Source organism: Aythya ferina (genome assembly GCF_964211825.1).
Source record: "Aythya ferina genome assembly, chromosome: 1".
In the NCBI taxonomy this organism is placed as follows: Eukaryota; Metazoa; Chordata; class Aves; order Anseriformes; family Anatidae; genus Aythya; species Aythya ferina.
Genome location: NC_140296.1, coordinates 62,506,412 through 62,525,522, shown reverse-complemented (window position 1 = coordinate 62,525,522; position 19,111 = coordinate 62,506,412). Strand labels below are relative to the sequence as shown.

Sequence of the window (19,111 nt, the reverse complement as noted above, 5' to 3'; positions counted from 1 at the left end):
CTCCAGGCTGAACAACCCCAACTCTTTCAGCTTGTCTCCATAGGAGAGGTGCTCCAGCCCTTTGATCATTCTTGTGGCCCTGCTCTGGACTCACTCCAACAGGTCCATGTCCTTCTTATACTGGGGGCACCAGAGCTGAATGCAGCATTACAGCTTGGGTCTGACAAGAGCAGAATAGAGGAAGAGAATCAACTCCTTCCAGCTGCTGGTCACAATTCCTTTGATGCAGCCTGGAACACGGTTGGCTTTCTGAGTTGCAGGCACATATTGCTGGATCACATTAAGTTTTTCATTAAGCCACACCCCCAACTCCTCCTCAAGGCTACTGTCACGTTTCACAGACATGTTGATCCTATCTGAAATGATTTAGTCTTTCCATGGCTTGCCCAAAGAGTCAAAGGAATTACTTCCCATTACTTTGGGGACAGAAGCACAGAAGGAAACAGAATAACGCAGAGGGAGAAAGAAGAAATAGGGATGCTTCTCTTAATTCAGTGATGGATGCACCTGAGCATGGTGAAATTGGCATATACCTTAATTTTTCCTTGAATGCTTTATAAGAAATGGAAATTTAAATCTTTTTTTTTTGTTTTTGCTTTATTCTGTCATTCTGTTCTGTGTTCTTGTTTGTAAATACTGAACAGTAGTAAGGGCTCTTGATTTTCATTGCAGATTTTATCTTTTGAAGGAGAGGGCTTCCTCCCCATTTGAGTCATGTTAACTAGCAATTTGATTGTGTGGCCTCAAGTGGGTGGAAACTAGGCCTACAAATGTAAAACACAAGAGGGCCCATTGTCCTAATACAGGTAATAAATATAACCCTAGGAACTACCAATCCAAGAATGATTTTAACCAAAGAAAAACAAGTAGGAAAATGTGTCCCCAGATTGGTGCCTGTGGGAGGTTTACCTATAACTATAAGAGTTTCACATTCAAGTTTCTGTCTTGACATCCTTTTGATGGGCTGAGTTTCAGTGAACGTGTCTCTGTGGTTCAACAGCATGGCTTAGCTCAGCTGCAAAGTGTTTTATGTTAGTGATGCGAGGAAATCTTGTTTTTCTGGAGCTGAATGTACTATGCAGTTCTCCTGGGCTTACCTGGCCTGAGAAGTAAGGGATATTAATGGTGGGTCTGAAGGCACTGTATAAAATCAAAGAGGATTTGTGGCACAGATCCCAGCCTGAATTCCCAGATGATAATGAACTGCTACCCTTCCCCACCTTCCTTGCAGTTTTTATCCATTTACTTTTAGGGTCTTCCTTATCATTATCAATAGTGTGGTCAGAGTTTAAAAAAATAATCCATGACAAATTTAAAAATCTTTTTTTTATTATTTTATAATAAAAAGACAATGTTTGAACTAGCAGTCTTTGTGGTGAAGGGGTAGAATATCAGAAAAACTGGATAGTCCGTCAGTAATACAGACAGTACCATTGCTTTCTTAATCTGATGAATTTGAATACATTTCTATTCATTAGGGATTAATATGTCTGGTCTCTAGCATATATTTAAGAGTCACACTTGAACTCTACGATGGCTAAAGAAAGACAGTAGCTAAGGAAAGGTCATATTCTGCAAGAGCACTTCTTCCTGGGCTACAACACTTGATCATTATTTCTATTGCTCTTTTTGGTTTTACCAGTTCTTCTTATGTATTATCAAAGTAAAAGTTGACAGCTGCTAGGTGAACCCCTCAATCACCAAGGTGCGTTGATCAGAAGGAAATCTTGTGGAAATTCTGGTTCTTAAGTGGAAGCTGTGACAGTTACTGTCAATGAATATATAATAAAAATGGGAATTAATAAGGTCAGATGCTATTAAATACTGTAAAAACTGGCAGCACCAATATAATCATAAAATGATATATGTTATTTTAGAGGATTTGCCAACTCCAGCTGCAGTGTTTCTGCTGAATTTGCCTGCAGTGTTGGCTCAGCTTCTAGAGCTCTCTGAGTAGAGAGTCAGAAATCAGTCTTTACCTTATCTTTAAAATAAAAAGCCTTGAATAACATGCATTTTGAACTCTTGGAAAACTTTGCCCTTATCTTTTGCATGAATATCTTAAGATTCTATTCTTCATACTCTAGATTTTGAAATTACTTTTAAAGATGCAGTGTTGTAAAGAGTTCAGAATTTCCAATTTTTTCCAGTCAAAATTATGTGCATAGGTAAACTATTCTCAAATATCCTTTTACTGGAAGAAAGAATATAATAAAATAATGATAGAATTAGGAACTGTTCACACAACTTCCTCAGTGCTCTAATGTTTTTCTCAAATTCCTGCACAACTATCAAAAAGGATCGTAATTCAAAAATGGAAGGCATTCTTCTGTCCTCTGTGTCAAAATCAAACAGGTAGGTCTAAGGTGTATGCCACCCCATATGTAGTCAACAAGGAGAAATAAGTACTGCTACAGCACCACCTGGCATAAGCATCCAAGTCAAAGGAATGACTGTCTGCAGATGGCTGTTGCTTTCCAGCATTCAGCATTTTGATATCTGACCTAAAGTGAGGTTAATTCTACCTAAGATAGCCAGTGGGGACTTCAGTAGGAACACAGTAATTTTTTGTTATTAATATTTTGTTAAATGGCAAAAAAAAAAAAAAAAAAAAAAAAAAAGAGTTACCTATTATGTGTTCTACAATCAGTGTAGAACAATAAGGCTCAGAAACTCTGTGGGGCAGAGACAGAGCCTGGTTGTACATGTTTAATATCTAGGACTTAATCTCTTTGTATCAATTAATAAAATGGATCCTGGCTGACTTCCGTGTCATTCACCTCACTTGGTTGCCAAAGAAGACATGTAAAAGCCATTTGGAATATAAATTTTTAAAAATAATGATAGTGATCAAGGACCCATCCTAAGTAATGAGCTGAGCTTATATTTCTTGCTCAGTGAAGTATAATACAGCTGTTCAGGCATGGTCAGGTAAAAAAGAGGCAATAAAGTGCTCTGTTTTATTAATTCTGAACAATTTTATTTTGGTAGCATCCTCTTCAAATGACTTTGTCTACCATTAATGTAAATTGGATTAGAAATCAAAATGATTTTTTCCTCTTTTTTTCTTTAATGTGGTTCAGTAAGTTTCCAAACTGTAGCCAGTGCTTTGCCCTGCCTGTGCTTTTGTATCCTGGGTTGATGGAAAGTTTATGAACCATCTTCTGCCTTAGAGATTGAGGTACGTGTGTCACACATAGGTCTTGCGTCTGGAATCCTGCTTAGCAGTGGAGACTGCGAGGTCCTTGCACAGGTCCTGAAATAATACATCTGCATTAGCCTTCCCTGCCTGTTTGCAACACATCTTCAGGGCTGTTGGACCCCAGGATAATCTCTGTGGGTTATGTGAACAGGTATTACTTCCAGCCTTTCACTTAATCACTTAATAACTGATGAGTACTGCTGGATTTCTATGACCAAAAAAAAAAAAAAAAAAAAAATATTGTTCAGAAAGACCAAATAATTGTCTACTAGTATGATGTCCCTCGTCATTATTTCAGCACTTTTGAGTGTTTCTTGAAATTTCACAAATATCTCTCTAGTTTCCAGACTGTCTTTTCTGGTTTTAACACTTTCAATTCAGTCTTGTCTTTTCCATCATGGAACTCCTTTTCTATCTTCAACTGATGCTCAAGGAAAAGCAGAAAATTTCATGTCAAAGGGAGTGTATAGGCTATATGTAGAGACATCTGTTACAGTATTATTGCAAGAAGAGATAAATCTCTAGAATGGAAATTCACCATTTCCAGTTCTCTCATTAAAATGGCTTAAATTGAATTAATCTATTCTTCAGTTGTACCTATATTCATGCAGTCAAGTAGCTTAGATTATAAACAGTTGTTTGTATTGATAAGACAAAATCATGTGAAGATTCAAAGGCACAATGTTAGACGTTCCTCTTCCTCCTCCTACTTCCTTTTATTTCTCCTCTTCCTTCTTCTTTTCATAGGCTAATCTTATTCTCTATGTACAGAATATGTTAAAATATCTAAATTATAATATGTAAGCCACATAGAATCAGTTAAAATAATAAAAAAATCTTAAAGATTTTAATGTCTTGAAAATAGAACATTAAAAAGAGTAAGCATTCTATTTTTTGTTTTGTTTTGTTTTAAAGTAACTTTTAAAAAGGACCACCTTTTTAAAGATTTCCTATTTTCTCAGTAGGAAATATTAGGAATGAACATACAGAACACAATTATAATAGATTCTTATGGTAATAATAGCAGTGAGGGTAAAAAAAAAAAAAAAAAAAAAAAAGTATTTCTGAAGCCTGTTCTATTTACAGGTTTTATTCTGATTTCAGTATGAAGTTCCTAGAAGTTACACTTAACTGCAGATCCTGAAATCTGCAGTTTTACTCAGGACGGCATTAATTGATACCAAAATGCTTTAATAGTGAACTTCAGTAGAAGATCAAAAATGGCTGCAGAGCACTTAAGGGTTACTAAGTCATCCAGACAGTTGGCTTTGCTGGGAGATCATTCTGAAGATGATCTTTCCATTTTTCCTTGGAAAGTTTATGCTCATAGTAATATCATTGCTTTATCTAGTAAAGTCTGTTCTTTTGCAGCTGTCACAAAGCTATTACACTATTACAAGTTTTTAATCAAATTTGTACTATTAGCTGATGCTATATTGCACAGATTTGTTGTTTGTGACTGTGGATTTATTGTAGGACTCATCATTGCATATCTGAATTCTCTTTGTTCAGAAGCTTTTTGGTGTTTAGTTCTTTCTCTGTATTTCCTCTTTCTTTTTGTCCCCTTGAGAGCAGGGAAGTTATAATATTTTATAATATATCCGTAGTGAATTACAAAACTGCATCAAAGCATTTCAGAGTCTCTTGAGCAAATTAGGCAAAGCTTTAGCTTGAATGATGTACTGAGTAAATTGCAAAGTGGTAGGTCATCACACTGACTGGCCCTTTTAGCTTTATTGTCTGCTATACAATAATATCATCAGTTTTCTCATAGAGCAGTGCATTGATATGCACTATAATACTTTAAATTCTTGCAATGACTACAAGATATAGTCTTACTGCTGTTGAAAAGCAATATTGAATTAAAGTAGATGCAATGCTACCAATTTATTCCAAATGACAATCTCATCATTGCATTGTTTGTTGCTTCAGACATAAAACTGGAAGTGATATTTTTGACCAGTATAATAAATAGGACAATAATTTTTGTTTGTCTTTCTTTTAAAATTCAACAAAAGGTGAGTAAATGAAGTATTTTGAAGTCATCATTTTGAGAACACTTTTAATGCAAATTCATAAACAAAGTTTAAAACTATGATTTTTAAAAACACTATCTTGTTAGCAGTGTCAGTAATCATCAAATTCTATAAAGAAGTTGCCTTAATAATTGTACAAAAGTGTTAAAAAATATGGAGGTCTTTTGAAGGAGACTCATTTTATTAATGCATAGGGTTGTTTAAAAAAAAAAAAAAAAGAAAGTTTAGAAAGTTTGGTTTCCTAAATGTCAGAAACAAACTTTAGCCTTGGGCTTTCAAAAGCATATATCCACAAAGAAATGGATAACATTGGAACCTTAAGACCAATGGCATTCCAAAGTAAGAGTATTTATTTATTTGTTTGTTTGTTTGTTTGTAAATTATTTTTATTTTGCTCACAATATTAGCACTCCTTGTCCTCAAACCTAACTTCACATGAACTGTGCTTCTCACTGCACTTGACTGGGGGCAATGGAGTGTATAATCTTTGTGTTTTTTTGCCCACCTTTCTGATAATGGGGTCCAGTTTGCAATAATTTATGGCACTCTCAGAATTACTTTAAATTACTAATCCCATGTTAAAGCCTGTTAATATAGGGGATTGATTATGCTGTAAACTTTGACCAGAACCCAGAGTGCACTGATGATCTCCCTGGCAATCCACATATATTAGAATTGGTGTATATCACCTAGGGAGTTGCCTAGATAGATGTAAGTAGGTATTTCTATAGTTTAACTACAAGACTATCTATCTAGGACTACATATAATCTTATACCATTTGATTTTTACTAATACAATGTGGTAGTGCATGGATAGTATCTATCATATTATGAATAAACTAAAAAGCTCCATATGTTACAAATATACTAAAGGTAATAGAATATTCTAGTTTATCTTATTTATGGGTGTTTCTTTGCAGCAGTTTAGCTTTGTTTTCTCTGTTGTTCCCCTTTAATACTCAGAAGACAAGAAATAAATTATATAGCATCAGATATCTTCAGATGCCTATAGGGACACAACCAGTTAGGCTGTACTTAAATTATAGCGTATAGAGAAAAACGTACACCTTGAAGATATTATTCAACCTAATTATTTTAGATTTATCCATTTTTTTCAGGTATTTCATATGGTCAGTTGAGGTCTTGTCTGTGGTTCCAACAAAAAATTTTACGGGCTTCAAATTTTAACAGGCTCCAACAAAAAAACTGAATTTGTGGATTAGAAGTAGAAGTAGCTTTTGAAGTTACACCATAGTACCATCAGTTCTCCAGGCCACAGAATAAGCAGTATTGTACATGCCATGAACCAGTGCTTATGCTGCATGTCACAGAGTTGGACTGTGAGAATGATAAAGCTGCTGGTGTTTTGGGGGATCATCAACAGTGCACAAATGAGTATAAGAGAAAACAATTGGAATTTTCAGTGGTAAATTGGACATCTATCTTTCTTCCATATTAGAAGGTAAAAATAAGTATCAGCATTGTTTGCTGGATATCTTCTAAGCTTTATAATGCAGCCCTCATTTTTTCTAAAGCAATCATAAGTGGATGTAAACAGTTGTGTCATTCCACTGAAGTCAGTTGAATTATTCATGTTTGTCATGTACTTAGAGTTCTGTAGGATCATCATGAAAAGGGATCCCTTGAGTAGTGGGATGTAACTCAGTAATAAAACACACACATATGAGGAAATAAAGGTGGCATGGTCAGTTTTGTGGTTGGCAGTTCCTAGCTTCCGAATGTGTCCAGTCTGAATGAGCTTCTAGTGTTATTTGTATTAAATTTAGTATTGAATGTATAAATCTTAGTGGAACTTCCTACATGGAGTTTATTGTTTTGTACAATAGAGAATATCCTGTTTTTCAGGTTGTTTCAAAGAGAACCTCAAGGTATTGTTCTTCCTCCACTACAATGACGTGAAGGGTTTTTCCACCTTTCTGTTTTCCATCTTTTTTTTTTTTTTTTTTCCTAGTTATGTTAATTTTCTTATGCAACAATTAATATATGGGACACCCACAAACGTATTTCTGGTTGAACTTTTTCAGCAGTTTCAGTCATTTTCTATATTTTGACTTAAGGAAATATCTGTGAAACTTTAAAATGTTTACTTCATTTCCAGAATTACATGCAACCCTTGGTACCTCTGGACTGACATTCAGCTTCCACTATCTGAATTTGACATTTCTCATCCCTCAGGGTTAACTAAACATTTATTAAACCACTAAATAGCCCTGTTACTCTAAGATATCCATATTATATTTATGCATATTTTACGTCTGTGAATTTAAAGGCTCATGCTGTTTCTAAGCATGGAAAAATGTTCCCACAGAATACTAAAATACCACAGTACTGGGTTCCATCTAAATGTCTGAATTGTAAAAATAGGTAAAATTATATTTGTGTATAAATATGAATATTAAAAGTTCTTAATACAACAAGCTGCCTGATGTCTGTGTGCCCATAACAAACAGCTAATAACATTAACTGATTTCAGAACCTTGATGTTTTAACCAAAATAGCTCTTGAGTACTTCACAATTTGCTGACAGCACCTAATGACAAAGATAATGGACAGAGATTTATATATGGCAGTAAGAACTTCAGTTAAATGCCTGCCATAGAAATAAACCTGTTAAAAGAAAATATTATCAACCACTAATCCCTTTACTAATCCTTATACATTGAAACCCTTTTAAGGAAATGCCTATTAAAATAATAAATCTATTAAATTAATACAAACAGGCTATCTTTAAAATAAACATTTTAAACAAGTAAGTATGCAACACATTAGTTTATGCTAATGGCACTATGCAGGAAGTTTGAGTTATCTAATTATGGAGCAAATTGTCACATGGATAGATTCATTTTATAGCTTTAAAATAATTTCTGTGTATTCATTGATTAATTAAATATAATTGTGTGCTTGTGGTGCCTAGAAAAATATAATCAGTTGTTTTTGACTGCTTCTTTGTCTGTTCATAAGGCTTGTATAAATGCAGTCCAGCTGCCCCACACTCAAAAGCCACTGTGACCCTCCTGCTGTTTTTTCTTTCTTTGGTTCTGCAGCTGTTAAATTCTTTCCACTCAACTCAGACATTCATGGCACCCTTTTTCTCCTTATCCGCATCCTGATATTCTTTACAACCATTTAATCTTCAGCAGAAGAACCTGTAATGAGACGTCCTGAAGCTACATTTCCTAGTCAGACTGAATAATAGCAGGCAGCTTATACTGGAGACATCTGAGAGCAAACACAAAATCCCATGCAAGCATGCATGTAAAAACCTTTTACATGGCTTAATCACTGGATCTTACTTTGTGCTTTTTTTTTTTTTTTTTCTTTTCTCTTTTCTTACACCAGTGTTGCATTAATTTAATATCACTGATTGCAGAATTACCCCTGCTGTACTTCACAGTAAATGAGAGCAGAATCTGCTCCGGTATTGATACAGCAGCGCAAGGGGTCTGCCTTTGCATATCTTGAAAAAATGTTGATTTTTCAACAGTACAGTTTGTCTAACATTTACACACTCGAGAGACTGAAGAATCACTGTTACCCAGAGTGATACTACTCGTGGGGTTCAGAGGGCACAAGGGAAGCTCCCACTGAAGAGAGTAGAGGTAGAGATGATCTTCCAGAGCAGCTGTTTTGCCTGTATGGTTTAAGAAGGTCCTGAAAACCTTCCTCATAATCTCAGTGCACCTTCTCTGAGTTACCAATGCGAGAGACATCTGGGAAAGATTCTGTGTGTTTCCGTTCCTTGGGTGAGTTCTTTTGTTGAACAGAAGAGTAAAAAGCAAAAGCAAAGAAGAAATAAATAATCATTTATATGGAACATCAATTTAAATCCTCTTTCCCTTTAGTATCAGTGTTTTCCATTTCACTCTGGCTTTGCTTTATGCTTCTATCTCAATATACCTTGAAATAAACTGGCAAGGGCTTTCCTGGCAGTCAGAGACATCATAGCAGCCCCTCTAGTAACAGGAGACCAGGTGGGAAAGAGTTAAGCCCATTTTGTCTGCAGTGTTTCAACTCAGAATCACACTGCCTTTCTGAAAAGGTTTTATGCATTTTTCAGAAAAAGTCTGAAGCCACAATTCACTTTGCTTTACACAACCTGTTTGCAGTTTTTCAGGCATCTGCTTCTAAGCTTCCTGAGACAGGAGACTTTCTATCTTGACTTACCCAAAGCTGGCCTGCTGGTGATGCCCAGTTCTGCAAATTTCCTGGAGACCAGGTGCACAATATTATGATATCACCAAAAGCTTTGTCTCATAGGGTTGTGATCTTAAAGAAAGGGATGCATTAAGTCATCTTCTAATTGTTTATATCCTGAGTAGTGAGATGTGACTCAGATTCACAGGACAGGTTTTTCCTCTGCGGTAGGAAAGGACAGAAATTTACCCATCTGTTCAATCACCTTTAGACTCCCACTCCTAGCATTCCTATATTCTGGTGTGTGTTAAAAAAAAAAAAAAAAAAAAAAAAAAGTGTACCTTTTGATCCTTTAAGTTTTGCAGGGCGTCTGTTTTTGATGCCCTGTTTTCACATGGCTATGTCTGTGAAGGTAAACTCGTTTCATTATACAGCAGTCCTATAACCACTGTGTATAATACAGAATCAAGTTATCAGTTTGATAAAGTTGAATTTGTTCTTCAGTCCTTATATTTCATGTACAGGGAGGGAAACATTTTATTGCTTTATGTGTGTGCTTGTGGAGTGCCCAAACATGAAGAGGAAATTAGCTATGGAGAAGGCCTAGAGGGAAATGTAAACATTTACAGAGTTAGAGGCATGTTTGTGTAATATGGGTGATTGTCTGTTTGATGCAAGTGTATTTTTGATTTAATTTTTGCCAATTCCTTAAGTAAATACATTTTTACATTGCTTTATGTAGGTGGAATGGGAGTGTCAGCTTTAAGTAAGATAATGCAGAAGTATTGTAATGCAAATCTTTAGCAGATGTTGTGAATTCATTTTTTTATTTGCATAGCTGAATCCACTAATCCCAAGAGTTGAACTATAATTTATATTCTATTTATTATTCTGCTGCCACATTGTCTGAGATGAGGAAGCCCCTGCTTAATTACATGAAGTATATGAATAAATATTCCAGGATTAAGATACGTGGGTCTTCGTTATTTCTTCTCTCCAGAAATTGCAGTTCACACATCTAGAAAAGATTGAGGATGACAAAACCTGATGCAAAACCCATAAAATTTAGGAAAGAAAAAAAATCCTTTCAAGTCACTTGTCTATCACCCATCACAACTGGTTTCTTTATATGAGAGATTTATTTTGGATTTATTTTGTACTTTATTCAGTCTAAATTAAGATATCCTAAACAACCACTTCCTGTGCAAGTTTATTGTGATTCAGTGGATTTCACAGCCCAGACCCTCCCTCAAAAGTCTGTACTGAGCTCCATGTAGGGCTGATGCAGGTCACTGTAAAATTATGCCATGGGGATTTTCTAAGTCTTTTTCACTTGTGCTTCTTTGTCCTTAATTTTGCTATTTTATCTCAGTTACATACCATTTAGGTCTTTCTATTTTTCTTTTTCTCCATAGACATGTTAAAGTGTGCCATTCATGACCCTGTGCCTTTATGTAAGGAATTAAAATGTTGAAGTAAAAAATCAGAATATTTCATCAGCTGAAAAGTTTCTGGGTTCTAGTGGTGTATAAAAGCACTGTCATGAAGCTATCATACCTGGCAGTTTGCTGTAAGATTGCTCTCAGCATGATTGCTTTTCAGGTTTCTTTCTCTCAGCAAATAGCTGTCAGGTTAACCCAGCAAAACTGCTTGCGGTTTTTCCAAAATGTCTCTAATTTTATTTTCTCTCTTAATTCTAATTGGTCTGTAGGTCTAGCCATTTAATCCTGCATTGCTTGATATCAATTAAGATATTGTAAAACCTAATACCATGGTATGCAGGTACTCTGAAGTTTTGGTTCATTGCCACATATACTTATTCATCATTTCAAACCTATTAGGCAAATTGCACTTCATGCATGTATGTTCATGTCCACACCTATACGGATTATCTCTGTAAGTCTGTATGAAGCAGACTCAGTCCAAAACTGTTGTGTTACATAAAGGTGAAACTTACAGTCCTCTTATCTTGTATTTTCGTACTTCTACCAAATAAGCCCCAAATACAATCTCTTTTGTCTGCTATAATCTGTTTTTATAAAGGCATCTTTTTATGTCTGTCAAGGGTTTATTCTATCTCAAATTTTGAATACCTGATTTGAGTGTTAATATTTATGCTGTATAACAATATATTTATATTTTATATATTGCACAGAGATTGGCAAAATCACTTTTCTTTTCTTGGAAACTATAATACTCTATTTCACCTTTTCTAATTATCTGGAATTTCCCTTGTTCCTCATATTTCAAAGATAATTAGGTTATTCCTTTAATTAAAAAGAAAAAAAAAAAGATATAACACAGGGAACTAGAATGACTATGTATCCTTTATACATGTATACACATAACATTAATCAAAATTCCATCCTATTCTTTTCTGGTGACTGTTTTTACAAAGTTTCTATCACTTGAAACGTTTCCAAATGTCTTATCTTCCCTTGAAAAGGATAGGTTTCTCTCTGCAGTAGATAGATCCTCTAGATATTTCAGCTCTCACTTGATAGATTTTTCAAATACAAGCCATGCCTAACCCACTCTCCCCATCCTCCCCAAATCCAAACAAACAAAACTAAAGATCTTGAGTTATGAGCACATAGTGACAAGTTTTGCAAACAAAGTCCATCTCTTTCACATATTTCACAGACATAATAATACATCAATCTGTTACTGGTTGTCAAAGGAAGAAAAGAAGAAGTTTAGAAAGGAAGAAAAGAGAATTTAGTAAGACAGCACAACCTGTTTTTACTCCTTTGTGATGACAATTTTTACATTTCTTTTAGCAGAAATACATTATACAGGTTAATTTGGATTGCCTTCTTTTATTCACTACCTTTTGAATAGATCTTACTGAATCATGCCATTTTAACTTGGCAAACAGAATACAGCATAGTAAACAAAAGAAAGAGAAAACGAAACGGCAACATAATGAATTACACTGGCAGGACTGACTATTTTTCTTTGCATAAGCTGTGTTTGGATATTTACCACTTAAAACTACATTACTTAGCACTGCTATAAGGCAGCTGCATGCCAGCCATATGTGATTTTCATTTCTGAAATAACAAGACAAAGACATGGAGAGAAGGAGTTGCTTTCAGGAAAGATTGGAGTTCTGGTATTCAAAGCTGTCCTCTTACTGAGGACATTGGACTGCGCTCAGTAGATATCTCTAACTTTGTTCTTTCTTGGCTAAGCAGGAGAAAGACCTGAGAAATAGAATAGCAAAATCAAACAAAGAGGAGAAAAGAAAAAAAAAAAAGAGAGAGAGAAAAAAAGGTATTTTTGAGGCATCAGTTCAAGGACACCAATGTGGTTTGTGTAAGCTGTTGATTTGGAGCTGCTTGTTTTTGTGCCCTTTGTACTTGCAATGTTCTTTCCATTAGTGTCTTCTATCATGTTGATGTTCTATTGAAATTGAGTGTGTGGTGTTTATTCCGATGCTTAAAGATTTGCTGTGTATACAGAACTGGGAGTACAGCCCTACGGCCTATTTGTGCACACTCCATGTAAATCAAATAATGTGCTGAGCCTGAGAGTATGTCTGTGGGTTACTGTGCCATAACCTGAACTCAGGAATATTCTAACAAAGAAAAAAAAAAAAAAGAAAGAAAAAAGAAGAAAAAAAAAGCAGCCTGCTGGATCTTGTCAGTTGTGTACTTAGGGAAGTGAAGGAGAAAATGATCAGATAACACTCATCTTTGAAGACCCAAGAGAACTGAGTTTTCCATATTCACAAACTACCTGAAGGCATTGGCAGTAGTGTCTAGTCCAAACAATCAAAAAAAATCTTCATGATAAAGGGCAACACTGAGAAGTGAAAGAAAAGAGGTTAGAGCACAAGTTCTACGACACCAGAGGGTTCCAGCCAGACCATGCTCACAGTGCCAACCTGTCTAGCCAAAAGCTTTCTTCTGTTGTGTTAAACTTACAGGTTGGGAAGAGGACAGTGCTAAGGATGAAGGTGAGGTAAACACACACTGGTTTCCTGTAGAGAGGATGAAGACTGGGAGAGCTCCCTGATGATCATTTGTAACTGGAAGGAGGGTGCAAGTGGTCTTGCATTTCCTAATGCACACTACGTTAGTGTTTACATGTTGGCGGAGGAGTATAGTCAATTTAATCCTTTAAATCTGCCTGGTTTTTATTTTGTTTTGGATCCATTAGTGAATAAATTGCTCTGGCTAGGACATGAGATCTTGCTTTTTATCAGCCTCTCTACTTTCCTAGGAAAGGGACTCACTTTGTCTAACGGTACATGTCTATGCTGGAATTGGGAGCATACATACCCTATTTTTATACTCAGTGGAAAGAAATGGGGTCATACAGTGCAAAATTTATCTGAACTATTTTAAGGATCGGTGTTACAACAGAGTATATGACACTCAAATAGCATCTTCTATTGACTTTTAAGAAAGTCTACACAACTAATTCATCAATGGAAGTTTAGCTGAAATGTATTTCACCTCATTGAAGTCTTTTTTAGCAAGGTAGCTCACTAGGTTTCTCGGGATCGCCTCTAAAGCCTTACAAATATATTCTGCGTTATTTATGTGGGGAAAATATATGACCTGTCAGTGAGAAGAAGCCTGGTATTTAATTGGGTTGTTCGTTTACCTAAGAGTGAACTAAGGTTACATTGCTAACAGAATTCTCTGGTAAGGGAAGGTTTCAAAGACTCTACAGATTGCATTTCCCCAGAAGCAAACCTCAGTGTTTGCACATAACTCAAGTTTATCTATACAAGCCTACAACATAAATTCAGTATTTTTATTATGATTTTACTATGATACAGTAAATATGATGAATAGTAAGTTCTTTTGTTATTCTTGAGACCATGAAAGTGTTAAATTTAACAGGACATTAAATTATTGTGTCTGTATGGCAACACAAGCTTCCATTCACAGTAGAAAGTATCTGATATGCTAAATATGAATAATTTCATGTTTTGATAATAATATTGTTTATTACAAGTTTTTTTGTGTGTTTTGTTTTATATCTCAGTTTATTATCAATTTTATTTTGCTTTCTTTTTAACAAAATGCTTCCTGAAGGGAATATCAAGTTTAAAATACAAAAAAAATCACAAAGCCATAGATTACATGTTTGGTTATACCTCCAAAAGGAAAAACAAAATAAAGAAAGTTTAAATGCTTTAACACATTTAAAATTAGCTATGAAAAAAAGTCAAATAAGCTTATGATTACAACGCCACTTTTGTCCAGGACAAATTTGGGCTGCCACCAACAGATGTAGTCTGCTCATCCCTGTTTCTCCATTCCCATTACTATCCTGGTGTCAGTACTGATATTTGTATCAGTATTGTGCTGAAAATCAAATCAACCAGGGAAACATTCTGGTGGAGAAAAATAGCTACAAATTTTGTGTAGTTTTTGTTTAAACAGTCATATACAAGATTAAAGTGATTGATCTGAGATGGCAGATGATGATACCAAGTCTAAAAGTCTAAAAGTAATGTTTTTTTGTTGTTGTTTTTTTTGTTTGTTTGTTTTGTTTTGTTTTGTTTTGTTTTGTTTTTCATTCTAGGTGTTTAGATAGCCAACAAATTTGAAAAAGACAGAGAGGAGAAATAAGGAAGTTCTCTTAGGCCCACTCAGCAGATGAGTCAGTCAGTCAGACAAGTAGATATAGAGTGAGAGCCCTCTCAGCCACCCAAAATGCAGGCCTCCAGTCTAGACTTCTCTCAAGTCCATCTGTGGTCAGTAGAGAAGAGCACCTCCAGAGGGCAATCTCTTCTCATTTTAAGAAAAATGTCTAGGATGCATAGAACAAATCACCCAATGGAAAAACCTGTCTTCACAGTCTGTTGTGAGATTTAGGTGGCTAACTCAGACTAGGAGCATAGCTTTTCAGTAGCTAACTTAGGAAGAAGTAGGTTATTTTCAAAATAACTTCCTATATTCAAAATGGAAATTTGTGGCAGAATTGGGAAATTAATTTAAATTTCCATAGTTAGCTCTGTGTCTGTTACCACAACCACTAGCTTGTCCTCTTTCTCTAAGATAGAACTTGTTTTAAGGGGTAGACAGGAATTTTAAACTTTGATTAGACTTCCAGGATAATGTAATGAAATTTCAAAGATTTTTAAGATTGGGGAAAATCAAAGGATCATTTTTGTCCAGCTTCTTGTATAATAGAGATTGCAAAGTACATTTGGTAATCCTTGTTTTGAGTCCTGTGATTTGAATAGTTCTAAAGTAAATCTGAACCAAAGTTAGAATTTCAGCCTTTTAAACTTTGATTTGGCACTGCTTTAGGAATGAAATATGTTTCTCTGGGTTTCTACTATGAGTGAGTTTCAGGCTGGCCACTTTCACAGTTGCATCTTCATGCATTGTGAGTCAATGCTGAATCATCTTCATTTTAGTCAGCATTTGCTAAGCTTTCCAGCTGTTTTCTCTCTAATACCTCTGATTCTCCATGATTTCTAAGAAAAGCTGGTTGATACAAGTATGGAAACAAGGTGGCCCCAGCCTTAATGGCAATACACAAAGCAAATGTCTTTCTGACCATAGTTGAGCTATTAAGAAAATAAGATCCCCAGTTTCCTAGTGATAGTCTAAGGTGTTAGACTAATCAGAAGGGTTTCTGATAAAGTTTTGGCCCCTTCCAACCAGAATTCCGCCAAACCAATCTTGGACATAATTTGGGAATTAAAACAGGCTAATGACCAGTAATCTCAGAAGGATGTTCAAATATGGCTACACTCCATTGGAAGGTGACAGTGTTTAACAGAACATAGTAGAATACTTAATAAACGGGCACAGGCTGTCTGTTGTTGTTTGCTTTGTCGGTGGTGATGGTGATTTTTGTTGGGTTGTGTTTTGTTTGTTTGTTTGTTTTTCCAGATATATTTTCTACGGCAGAAATAATTCCTCTCAAATTTCATTTACTAGCCATAGATCCTTAGCTGTAGAGTCTTCAGCAGGACTGCTGCCAGACCAGTTGACATTCCCAGACTGCAGAAGCTCAGTGTAGCTCCAGGATGCTAGAAGAAGAGGTTCAATTTGGCCTTAAAGTGGTTTGCCTGACGAAATTGCTCCAGAGTTGCTATGGCTTCTGGGACCATTGATATCCCCGGAACCCGGCAGCTCTGCCTGCCATGGTCTGTGTGAGTGGGCCTGGGACAGCACTTTTGTGTTGCACCAGAGTACCAAACAAATCAAATCTCAGGAAATGTAGTTGGCACACAAACTTCAAAACTTATCTCTGTTTCATTGGGAGATTACTCAAATGTGGCACATTTGTGAAATCTTTCCCTTTCAAAAACTGGCTTTTTGTAATGAAAAAGCATTCTAACTTGTTACATCTAGTCATATCTAGACTGAGAAATGCCTTCAAGAAATTATAGTAATAATATGTGGCATCAAGTTGTGGTAAATTCGTTTCTTTAGTAGTAGTATGTTGTAATAAGTTCACAGTTAAAATTGAAATTTTCTGTTATTTAACTTTGTATAACTTGTTTCCTACATTGGTTCTTTTCTTTTGTACATCAAAGAGCATTTTAATAGCTAGCATTTTTTATCTTTGAAGGTACTCTGATGCTGTAATGAACTCTCCTCTTGATCTCCTTTCCAATAGTGTAAACTGATCAAGTTCTTAAAGTCTTTTTTGCTACAAGACATTTCATTCAAATGCTTCAAAATGAAGAAAAAATGTTTTTAGGTTGATGGAAAACATTTTAAGCAATGCCACTTTCTTATGAATTACTTTGTGGTAGCCATATGTTATATAACATATACTGAAAAAATATTTTCCTCCTTTCAGTGACCTAACTCAGTACCAATTAAATCAGTTGATGAGGCTTTCTGCATTGATTTTCAGTGAGGCATCAGAAGAACTGACAAGAAGCAAATCTGAGTTTAGGCCTTACTTATCCCACACTGTTATTAGCCAAGGTCATGTCTAATAACATGAAAGATTTAAAGCAGTTGGTCTCCTTGTTTTCTTCACCTGCAGCAGAATCCTAAGATTCCAGTTTGTATATCAGAGATTTGAAAGTCAAAGGAAAACTCACAGTATCTGCAAAAATGTCAACCAGTCCCACATTAGAGTAACTCTGCTTCTGCTAATTTTTCTAGGTATAAAGATTTGGCTGATACAGCAGCAGGAGAGAAGAAGTTGTCTGCCAAGGAGAGATGTCGTCTTGTTCTTCAGCAGTGTAAATTACAAGGCTGGCAGGTTTGTGATCTACAAAGCAATTAAAATATCATTCTTTAAACAAGCTAGCTGAGTCACTTCCATTGTGGCAAGCCACCAGATCCTTTGCAGCAGTACATTCTTTTGACATTTAATATATGCTTTGGAGTAGAATCAAGCTGATTTTCTGAGTTTTCTACCATATGAGTAGCTGTGATCATTGTGTCAAAAATTGGTGTACTCTTGTGGGAAGAAAAGGAATTCAGTTAAGCGTGTACACTTTATAAATTTGTATCCAGGTTTTTAAAAGTATCTGGTGGCGTTTTAGTGGTTGAATTGTTTCTGAATTGGGAAAGAAAAAAAACAAATAAACAAAAACACCTGCATATTTTCTTCATGTAAAAGTCTATGCTAAATGCTTTACTGTCATAATAGGACAGACTGAAAACTTTTGCTTAGGACTTCCCTTCTAGTCAGTGCCTGTATAGGTAGCAGTATGCTGACTCAGAGCTAGGTAACTAGGATCACTGTACATCGAGTACAAATACCACCACCACCAGAAAAAAGCCAATGAACAGGAAGCTCTCAGCTTCCCATCCCTTCTCCTTATCCTTTTTATACCATGGTTAATCCTCACCAGAATAAGGATTGCAATGCATATGTCTCCATTTGGCCAAAGTACTCTTAGGGTAATTTTGTAATTTAGAAGCAGTGATTTCCCTGCCATATGCAATTTCTAAAGAAAATGTTGCTCCCTTTCACACTATATAAGCTAATGTATGGAAAGGAAGCATTCTGTGACTTAATGTATGGATCTGGACAGTATGAGGTCTTTTCTGAGCCTAGGAGAACTGAAATTTATACCACAAGACAGCATCTGGACCATTTTCAGAGGCAGGTCTGAAGTTTAGGGATGGACGAGTGGTCAGAACACTCATATATTCTAAAAGCCTATTAGTTTAAAGGAAGGGGTTAACATATCTTCCAATTCATGTAACAATGTCCAAGCATTAAGATGGCCAGAAAAGGTTTCTGGAAAAAAAAAAAAAAGAAAAAGGAAAGGTAGATGAAGGACAAGGACTGTGTTAGACTTGTGCTGATTTTCTCTGAGTGAACACTGATTTTTTTTCAGTGTCCTAGATTCTTTACTTATAACAGGAAAAAATTGTACCTACCCACATATGCATGATTACCTGTACGTGGACACATAAGAAGGTTTTTCTTTGGTCAAAATTCTGTTTAAGTTCCCTTTTAGTCACTAAAGTAAGTAGTGGACACATATCATTGTATAATCTAAATTCTAATGATCTAAATAGTAAAGAGCAAAAAGAAAGGCCCAAAAGAAGATACAAATCATAAAATAGACTTGTTTTCCTTAGGTCAGTTTTCTTAGGTCAGTACTGGAGCATATTCTGCATCCTTGCCAGAAAGTTCCCTGTAAAAAAACAAAACAAAACAAAACAAAACAACAACAACAACAAAAAACAGTCATTAATATCTAGAAGATGTATTTTACCTTATGAGTACCTGGAGCTGAGAGTACCACTAACCTTCAGAACTT

At 35.5% G+C, this 19,111-nt stretch overlaps 1 protein-coding gene across 6 annotated transcripts in view; it reads left to right on the top strand.

Annotated features, from left to right (window-relative positions):
* MYO16 (myosin XVI) overlaps positions 1-19,111 on the top strand; it is a 376,631-nt gene that overhangs the window by 290,706 nt on the left and 66,814 nt on the right. For all 6 annotated transcript variants that reach the window (XM_084526026.1, XM_084526029.1, XM_084526030.1 and 3 more), the window contains exon 28: positions 17,493-17,592. In XM_084526026.1, the coding sequence (XP_084382152.1) occupies positions 17,493-17,592 (100 nt within the window). The remainder of the gene's footprint in view (positions 1-17,492; positions 17,593-19,111) is intronic.